The sequence below is a fragment of the Homalodisca vitripennis genome, chromosome 5 (genome assembly GCF_021130785.1).
Source record: "Homalodisca vitripennis isolate AUS2020 chromosome 5, UT_GWSS_2.1, whole genome shotgun sequence".
NCBI classification, from domain to species: domain Eukaryota; kingdom Metazoa; phylum Arthropoda; class Insecta; order Hemiptera; family Cicadellidae; genus Homalodisca; species Homalodisca vitripennis.
The window spans coordinates 10314887-10325669 of NC_060211.1; the positions used below are offsets into that span (position 1 = coordinate 10314887).

Genomic DNA, 10783 nt, shown 5'->3' on the forward strand with positions numbered 1-10783 from the left:
CCTGGAAGACTACATTAAGACATATTTTTAAAACGATTGTTTTTTTTTTATAAAAATGAGCTTTATTGCTTACAAAACCTTAAAATGTAATAATAGACACATAGTTTTATTAACTTACACTAGATTGTGCACTTCTTGCACAATTGTCCTTAACGATCTACCCACATAGCTTGAGAACAACGCTCGCAGAAGTGAGTTGTTATCTGGCGTCATTTTGAAGGACAGATGTTGCATATTTTTCATCATTGCTGTTGGTGAGATTAGATGAGCTGTTGGTTCTACTTGAATTCTCACAATGGTTCATCGAAGAGTTTCCTCAAGTTGGGCATTTGCAAACGATATTGCATCCCAGCCCGATGAAGCTCAAAGCTCCTTCGCAATTTATCTTATTGTAAGAGAACCTTTACCTTTGGATGACTTGTTATGCGCATGGATGACATAGGAATTAAGAAAAATTATATTGATCATTCCGTAAAAGATGTAGAGAGGCTAGCGTCTTGTTTTTCTGTTGTCGATGTTTGATCACACATTTGATCTGAGTCAACCCCTCCTTTTGTAGAGTTGTAACACTCATTTATTTCTGGCTTGTTGCTTTTCTGATTGGTACCGAATTAATCGTGCATTGTAGATCAAAGCAAAACAAAAAAGTACTAACATGGGACTAGAAACATTTAATTTAAAAAAAACACTGTACCGTTCCATCACTGTGAGCACTTCATTTTTATTTTGCATTATCAAAATACTTTTTATATGTTCTTATTAAGAGATAATTTTAGGCATCATTTAGCTAGTTTTTATTTATGCTTCAAAAATTTTTTTAAAATCAAGGCAACTCAAAATTTGTACTTTTGTGCTATTTTTTTGGATGTTATGTATTTTTTATAATACAACTAGCTGTTTCCCGTAGCTTCACACGCTTTTCATAAGCTTTGCCCGTGATGTGCACTTCTGGTTCAAGTGAATTAAATTTCTAATGCCGATGTAGAGTTTGCCTCATTGCCACTATCAAGAAAATCGGTGTATATTTATAGCCATTGTACACGTACTTTATTATAAAGTGATCTAACACTCAAGCTTTAAGTTCAACCAGAAATGTATCTTAAAAACAAATATGCATCATAACTTAGTGCCTTCAAACAGTGTTTGGCTACTTGAATACATAACTGTCTCACGATTGCAGTTTATAGTGAGCAGGGGCTTTGAAAACTTGTATCTTTTGCAGTGGCGAATGGTGGCGAGTTACATCAATGGGTATAGCATATAAACCTTCTCCGTGGAAAAATACGTATACATACAAGTTTTCATAATGGTCGGTCAAATAGTTTACGATTCTATAAAGGACATACAGGCAAATATTGATGTTTTTATAATATAATTAACTTCTACATTCCAAGCAAAAAATAAAAATTTATAAAAGTACAATTTAAGTCACAAATTATAAGATTTATGTGGTCCAAGAAACCTCTTACAAATCAGCCTGCCAGTATAAAGAAAACCATGGCCAGTATTAAGATTACATTCAATATTATTCAATCCCAGATTAACATGGACTGGTGCAAATTTTAAAGTATCTCATTCTTGTGTTTGATAACATATTAAACTAAATAGTTCTAGGAAACAGAGCAGTATTGTAACAGCCTATAGATGGGTTATAACCTTATTCACAGTAAACTTGTCTCACACAACAAAGAGTTAGTCATACTCACCACTGGGATCATCATGATTTCCATGGATTGAATACACAGGGATTGATATGTTCAAATTGGGATCCTCATAATTAACAACTGGATTCATACAGTGCTGAAAGTTCTCTGCCTGATCACTTAAAAATTCCACCGCTACTGGCCTAAAAGTTGGAACAGATTAATAAAATTATTGTATAAATAAAAAGTATACAATCCTGGAAGAGACGGCTAAATAAGGCTTTTGAATACTGGATACTACATACACTTTTAGCCAACACTAAAACGTATTTTTCAGAGCATCCTAACAACAACAAACATCCCCAAGCAAGCTAGTTAAACATCACCAGTAAACAATATCTATTTATATTCTGTTTGGCTACGATCGAACACTAAAAATATATATCTGACACGTACTGAACAATCGAACCATCAAGTGGTGGAGTAACGCGGTCTTACTGTAATATCAAAATTATCTTTCATATAACAATATGTAAATTATAAAATAAACATGTTTACCATCTCAGATTTTTATTATATTGTCATTCTTAATCAATACTACCTTCACAACCTAAAATTCAAAATATATTTTGACGAGGATAAAGGTTTATTCGAAATACAAACATTTATACGAATAATATTATCTATTTGCTTATGTAAAAATTATTGTACACTGCATAAAATGTAGGTTTCTTGTAAATATGTACTTTTAAACTATGTTTAAAGAGTTAAGACTTGCTCTGGCACATCAATTGGTTTCTAATAGCTAGCATTATTGTTAAGTTAATTTTTGAATTATATTCACTGTGGTTATCATGATAGATTATTATTCTTATTTCTTAATAATTTCTCAAATTATTAATTTTGTATAATTATTTTATTAATAATGTATTTCCTAATTTTCCTTATATATCAACTCTTAAGATTCAAAATCTACCCAAAATACCAATATATAGGCCAGTAGAATAAAATTGTTATAAGGGCAAATAATTTTATCATCATCTGATTAATTTCATACATGAAGAATACAAACCTATCTCCCAAGCAATATCGTCTCAACAATGTCATACATCGATGTATGCACTGAGGGGATGGTTTATTGTCATGGAATAAGTCTCCTCCCAGCAAGATTAAATCGACTTCTCTCTGATCAGCCAACTGTAGTATTTCCTCAAAAGTGTTGAAGCTATCATCACCTGAAAAAACATATATAATTAACAATGGAAACAGAACGCTTTTAAACTTTAAAAGAATTGTATTATCACTTGAACTAATACAAAAAATAAGTCTATAATTGGTTACCTGTTAAAGTTTCCTCTTGGACAAACTGTTGATTATATTGTATCCTGACGTTTGAGTTTTATTTAATTGTAGAGACATATTACATGTCTGAACAATTATATTACACTTCTGAAATTGTATTTAGACTCAATACTACTATACTTCAAAATAATCTAGTGAAAACAATTTAGTCATACATTATCAAATAAAGAGACATTTTTTTTGTATTTCAACTTTTTTGAAAAATAAAACAAATTACAAACACATTTTAAGAACTAACAAAATGATTCAGAACTAACTGTTAGTTATATCACTGATTAATCAAAAAAGGTAAAAAAAACCTAAATTTTCTTGTTATTATTTATGAAATATGGATTAAAATGTCTACTTTTACATGAGGGAAATAGGTTTTTATCAAAGCAATATTATCACTGACTAAACACTCTCATTGATTATTAGGTTGAAAATTATACCCTACCAACAATTGATGGCTTTGAAAATTGCTTAAATTTAACCTATCCAAAAACAAAAATACATCTGATTCAAAAAGAGAATTCAAATTCTCTGTATTTATTATTTTGCTTACTTACTATAAAAGTTTATTTGCTTTTTTAATATATTGCATCAAATTTTAGTGTATGAAGTCCACATATTTTTTTACTAATTTTATATAACGAATTTTAATACTACAAACATGAAACATTTTGTGACATCATTATTCATTCATTATTCAGATGGTTTGTAATAAATAGCCTACTTCCTCATCATCTGGACCTTAGCAAGCTACTTTAAAATAAAGAACAGAATATTCACAATTGATAAGGTACATAAGCCTACAACACCAAAACAAAATATCTATAACAGCAACATTAATGATAAATTAAACACATGATTTTTTACACATAGTTCATATCTCAGAAGAACTAATAGTACTCGCATCTTGACACCAACAACAATCGATATTCAATAGTATGAAGATCAGTTTGAAGACATGTGTTTCATATAATAAACACATGTTCTTTTAGATAATGACAGACAGTCGAAAACTCGTGGAGGACAGTGAAATGAAATTTAAAAAGTGGCATATCAGCGGACCTGCTTGCCGATTATCTCTATGAGTATTACAGTAGAGAATTTCGAGAATTACAGTACAGAAGAGAATTTCGTTTTTAGAGAAGATACTTTAACAACTTCTCGAAAGCAGTTAATCATTGCTACCCAGGAGAAAACAAATAAATAATTACGCATTTCCTGTTATATGTTAAATGTTTTTTTTGTTATCATTTTATTATTATTTATGAGTTTTTGTTATTTCCAGATCTAATCGTTTGTTTGATCGTTAGAGCTCATTTAAATTATTTGTGAGATAATGTCTATAGTTATTTTAATTTAAAATATGATTGTTATTATGACTATAGATATGTTGATATGATTTATAAGCGTATTGGATAAATGAATATTAAGTAGGCCTATCGATGATTGTACTAATCAATGTAAAATAAACTGGGTCCGCTTATCATACTTTTCCCTTTATAATAAATAATCACCCACACAATAGAATCTCACAATGTTAAATGAATAAATAAATTATAAGGGAATACCTAAACCAATTCGAAATGTGTATTACCTCTGCAATGTTAAACGAATAAATAAATTATAAGGGAATACCTAAACCAATTCGAAATGTGTATTACCTCTGCAATGTTAAACGAATAAATAAATTATAAGAGAATACCTAAACCAATTCGAAATGTGTATTACCTCTGATAGGGTCTTTTTCACCATATCCTAGGTGAACGTCACTTGCTACCAAAATGTTGAACACATTGTCTGGATTGTGATCTGAATCCATATCGCGATGTTATAAATATTTCAAGCTCTAACTTCAATATCACATTAATCTTAGACTCAAAAACTATGTTTAGTAAAACCGTCTATTTTGCCCTGAATACTGAGAATTTCCTCCTCGTGAGTATGACATAACCTTAACTTTGTACAGACACAAAACAAAACAAACGTGCGATGGCGGGAATAATATTTTTTCCCTATATTTTCGGATTTTTTTACACAGGGTTCTGAGTTGGACATAAAACCTCGATCTGCACTAGGAATTTCTTAACAGCAACGAAATATTTTTTGTCGTTTTGAAAGGTTCGTGACAGTTGTGCCAGTATTATTAGAAATATTATTATAAATTATAATCAACCTTTTCTGTTGTTTAGTCAAAAAGCTTTGTTTAATTAAACATGTGATTTTAACGGACGCAGACTGTAACACGGTGCTAACTTGTTACTTATTTGGAATTCACTTTGGATAATGTTAAATTGGAGATAAATAAATAGAAACAAATTCTATATTACAATAACTAATCCAGTCTGAAACATAATTGATAAAATAGTTTTTATATAATAATTACACAATATTATATTCTGTTACTAATACAATCAAAGGTAGAATCAAATGGGTAATTACTAACTAGTAACTTATTACTGGACTATAGATAGTTAAAGTTAGTAGAGTTTAATCAGTCGAAGGTAGAAATTATGTGTAAGTTGGAAAAGATTCCACATTAAATTCGAGAAACAACAATTTCTTGTTTTCAAACATCAGAACCAATGAATAACTCAAATCTGTATCGAGGTTTATCATTAAATGTATTTCCTATCGCCATCGTATTTTATTTTGGAAATATGTCATATCTGGTGTTTTATTTTTTTAAATAATTTTATTACGGAACATAAAATTGTCTGTTAATATTGAATTTATAATAAATTCTGTGCAATCACTGACTACCAGAGGTATTCTTGACTGAAGACGAGCAGCTAAATAGCTCTTATTGAAATGAATCTGGATTTTAATCACCAGCAACCCCAACAAAATTCTATGGAACTCTCGGAAGCTGTTGAGAAGCTTCATTAGAAGAGCAAAAGAAACGTAAAACTAAACGGAGTAGCAAGAAAACGCAAACAATTTAACCAATGATCAGATGAATCAAATTCAGATGGCTATTGTCGAACAAGTTGTGGAGGAAAAGGGAGGACCACATCGTCATTGTAACGCTATAGCTTTTATTTGTGGTTGGCTAAGCATATCCTGCGTAGATAAGGATACATCATAGTGGCTAATGTCCACCATAGGAAATCTAAAGCTATGGGAAGATGTGAGCTTGGAAGCTGTTGAGGAGAAGGGCTTTCTAACATCGTATTTGATTATATTTCCTTCCAAACAGCACATCTGATTCAACAGAGAAGTCCTAAAACTGATCAGAACTCAAACCTTCCGCCTAGAAATGGGCGAATGGAGAGTGGTGAGGAGGAGTGACGGAGGAACTGCTATACATTATATGATGTCTTTACACCTAGTTTCCATCCAACACCTCAAGAAAGAAAACTATAAAATCTACTATATATCCGAAAAAGTAACGATGCATGAAAGAAGTATCAAGCCCGAGAAGTATACCAAACAGACTGTCAAAAGTGTGGCTGAAACAAGTAAAGAAACTCCGCTATCACTTCAGACTGGTACGGTTGAGCAAAAGGTTACAATTTCAATAATGGTACAGCTAGAAACTTCGAAGGCTGCCACTACTCAACAACAACCTGATAGAAAATCTCAATGAAAGCTCCCAGGCAAAGTGGGTGCTAATAAGAGGAAGGAGCAGCACAACCTAGATCTCGAACTGTCACAAAGGGGTTTCCGACCGGCAAAGGGAAGGGGACATAACCTTCAAAGATTAAGGAAGTGATGAAGGGGATTTCAGGTCATTCAGGTGAATGTACAGCACATCAAAAGTGCCTCTGATTTATTCAACAGAAAATTCCCCTATGACAAAACACATTTGGTGCTGATACAAGAGCCCTACGTAAATAAGGAAGAAGTGAAAGAGACTTCCAACCGGTGTAGGTGAGTTGTTCTAATCTAGAGACTCAGAAATACCTATAGCAGCTATGCTGATTAAAAACTCAATAAAACGCTTACGTCTTTTCCCAATTTATTGATAGGGATCTGGTTGCGGTATAAGTAATGATATCCTAAGCCAGGGGAATGGAAGCTGGCATTATATAGCTTCAGCTTTGTTCCTTGGCGAAGGGGAAACACTGCAATCTAAACAGGTCAAAAGACTGGTTCACTACTGCAAAAGGAGGAAGAACAGCCTTGTCATTGGCTCCGACCCTAACGCTCATCACTTGATATGGCGCAGCAGTGACACCAATAAACGAGGTGAGAGCCTTTATAAATATCTAGCAATGACATAGGAATATCAAATTAGGACAAAACAACATCCAAAACTAGAGTTAGATCGGCGGTATTTGACATTACCTTGACGGTTAGTAAACTGGCACGTCTCTCGAGAACAATGTCCAGTCACAAACATTAAAACATTCTCAAATGAATCCCTGCAAGGGGCAATAGAGTTTACAAACTGATGATTGGAATTTATTTAAAGGACTCGTGAATGAGTCGGTAGAGGAAATAGAACACAATTTACATACACTTTGCGTTTAGAAAAACTCTCAAAAGAGAGTTCCTTTATGGAAACGGGAGTTAGAGAAAATGAAGGAAAATGTTAAAAGGCTCTGTAATACAGCCAATCACACTTGTAGATAGAAAGAGTACCAATAAGCACTTAACAGCTACAACCTTGAATTAAGGAGGTCAAAAAGAAGGTTTTGTCGGCACTTCTGCGAATGTATTTTTTGATCAGTCTACTGCAGCTTTTCTCCGAAAAGTACTTTCAAAAGAGCACCCAAATGGATTAGCTACACTGTTAAAACAGGATAGAACCTACAATGAGACCCGCCGGATGACTCTGGAGCTACGTCTAAGTACTCACTTCTCCAGCCCGTTTTCCCCAGTAACGCACCTACATACCCTATTGGGCTGGGCATGATCATGGCCCACCAGTGCAATGTGTGAAGATAAGATAAAATGGGCTGTTCTATATATTAAACCCTAAAAATGTCGTAGAAGAAGGATATTTTCTCAGCTTAAATGCAAAAATATCAAGGGTGGCGGGATATCGTTATGCCCTGCATCCCGAAAACATTTCCTATGGCTCATGGGTAAAACCCTCCTTTCAGGAATCGTATTGGCCCAAATAACTCATCACACTCGCTAAAATCAGTCTGTTCCATATTGAAGAACATCGAATACCGACTCCAAAACTATTGAGGGAGGTGCTAAGGAACAAAATAAATTTCCAGGGTTGTGAGAAAAGTTTGAGGTGGGTATTAAAGAACCTGGGATTTACTTGGAGAAGGACGGCAAACAATAGGAAATTATTAATTGAAAAGCCAGAAATCCGAGAGAAAAGTACAACGTACTTGAGAGAGTTAAAAAAACTACAGGACGAATCTTTTATACTATCGTCTCACGTATCTAACCAAACTTGGTTGGATGGCTCAACTGAAGGGTTACACAAGCCAATTTCCAAGGGCGAGAGACTAATAATTATCTATGCGGGTGGAGAGAAAGGGTTCGTGCCTAATGCTTTTACCTGTTGGAAAGCAAGCAACCATAGTGGAGACTACCACGACAACGTGAATGGGGACATATTTATGAAGTGGATAAAGGAAAAGTGTTACCAAATTTGGAACCAAATTCAGTACTGGTAGTCGATAACGCGCCCTACCATAACATACAAATTGATAAAGCCCCTACTTCAAAAACGTAGGAAGCAAGATATGAGGGTGTGGCTTTCAAAAAAACGGAATACCATTCTGCGACTATATGCTTTTACCTGAACTCTACAAACTTGTGCAGCTATATAAACCAAGGTATGTCCGGTACGCCTTGGACGAAACTGTTCTACTAGAGGGTCACGACATCTTACGACTTCCGCCCAACCACCCAGACCTCAATCCCATTGAGTTAATTTTTACCGAAGTCAAAAGTTATGTGGCTATGAGAAATACATCTTTCACTATGGCTCAAGCTAAAGCTCTATGCGAAGACAAGATATCAAGTATGGGCGCAGAAGAGTGGTCAGTAAAGTGCCAGCACGTAGAGAAAATCGAAAGGGACTATGCAGCCGCAGAACCCCAGATTGACAATATTATAGAATCCCTTATTATATCAGTTGGTTCGGATACAGACAGCAGTGACAGTGACCCAGAAGAGGGGGAATATTTGAGTGGGATTGAAGAACTCCAATGAAAAAACAATCATTGTTATTAGACATTTGTTATTAGAATATTATATTCTAGCATTTTAAAACTAAATATTATTGAAGTGATTGTAAATTAAATAATAAGAGAATACCAAATAATAGCAATAATAGGACTTATCCTTGTTTTTCAGATGTTATATTGTTGTTTAACGTGTTTTTTTTTTTTTTTTTTTTTTTTTTTTTTTTTTTTTTTTTTTTTTTTTTTTTTTTTTAAATAACGTACATGTCAATACTAATCGGCAAATCGAAATCGTGAATTTAAAGTCGAAGTGTTGCGCCTTCATCTCAGCGGCTAGCACGTAAACGCAACCCGCCTTACAGATAGCGTTTGTTTGTTGAAAGGGTAGTATTAGGGCTGCACGAACACAGCTATATTCCTCCAGTTGTAACTTGGCCAACAACGTCAAAATTTTAAAACAACACATAGAAGAAATATTTAGTCATGTTATCTGTATTTATTGATTCTCTGTTTATTTGCTGTAGTTAGTATTGTCTTTTTCTATATTTTTATAAAAATTTGGTGCCTGAAGACGGGTTTTACCGAAATATAGTGCCACTGATTTAAGAATAATTTTATTTGTACAGTTATTTATTAAAAGTAAAATTTGTAAGAAGTAAGAATTTATGTTAAAAGCTCCTTAGCATATATAGTATTTAAAATAGGAGTGTTTAAAATAAATTCCTTGTTTAAAATCAAATCTTCCCTTGCTAAATCAAGGTAAAATGATAAAAGAGGTGTCGGTCGATTTTTCCTATGACGTATAATAACGTAACCACAGTGTCCGCTTCGCCTATTAAATACCGGATGTCCTACGAAGAGGTTTAAATCTTTTTATTTTGTATTACTTGCCCATTTATGCACCGACCATTTCCAAACTCTACACAATTCATTAAATAGAGTTTTAAAATATTCTATGAAAATTTCAGCTCTCTAGCAATTGTTGGAACAAAATGGTGGCATTTTGAAAAACTATACTTTTTGAAAAACAGCATAACAACAGTACTTTTGGTTTTGTAAAATTATTTACTGTCATATTCTAGAGAAATAAAGCATTTCAAACAGAAAATTAGAACATATCTTATTAAAAAACCTACAATTACAGTCCACAATTATTCGAACTGTAATCCATCCACAGCGACTCACTGATAACAGCGCTTAACTAATGAAGCGTAAGCTCTTACAAAGAAATTCTCTTGAGTATTCGGAGAAGTTCCTCTTCAATGGATTGTTTTAATTCCTCATCATTATTGAAGCTACGAGTATAATGTCCCTTTAAGTAACAAGTAACCCCATAGAAAGAAATATCACACAGTTAAATCTGGGGATCGGGGTGGCCAATCTAAAAAATCACTTCCACAACCAATCCAACGGCCATGAAAGTTGTTCACCATTAAAAGCCATTTATTTCTCGAACTTCAATATCAGTAAAACTGTAATGTAGGAGGTTAGGTTACGTTTTTATAGCACAAGCAATATTCTTCAAACAAACAGCTGTTTTCAATAATGAGCGTTATTAAACAACTGTTCTTTAAAACGCAACGCAGTAATCAAATCAGGCATTAAAAAAATGAATTTTTATAGGAAGCAAAATTGTAAAATTTTCAATATGTCACCATTTTCTTTCTACAATTGTTAGGGAGCTTTAATTTT

The 10783-nt window shown here is 33.3% G+C and overlaps 1 protein-coding gene across 1 annotated transcript in view; it reads right to left on the reverse strand.

Moving 5' to 3' along the window:
- The window catches only part of LOC124363352 (double-strand break repair protein MRE11-like), a 30227-nt gene extending 25167 nt beyond the window's left edge, over nucleotides 1–5060 (reverse strand). The window contains exons 1-3 of the mRNA XM_046818601.1: nucleotides 4725–5060; nucleotides 2716–2878; nucleotides 1707–1846 (exon numbers count right to left, since the gene is read on the reverse strand). Coding sequence (XP_046674557.1) covers nucleotides 1707–1846; nucleotides 2716–2878; nucleotides 4725–4815 — 394 coding nt within the window. The 5' untranslated portion in view covers nucleotides 4816–5060. The remainder of the gene's footprint in view (nucleotides 1–1706; nucleotides 1847–2715; nucleotides 2879–4724) is intronic.
- Nucleotides 5061–10783: the final 5723 nt, after the last annotated feature.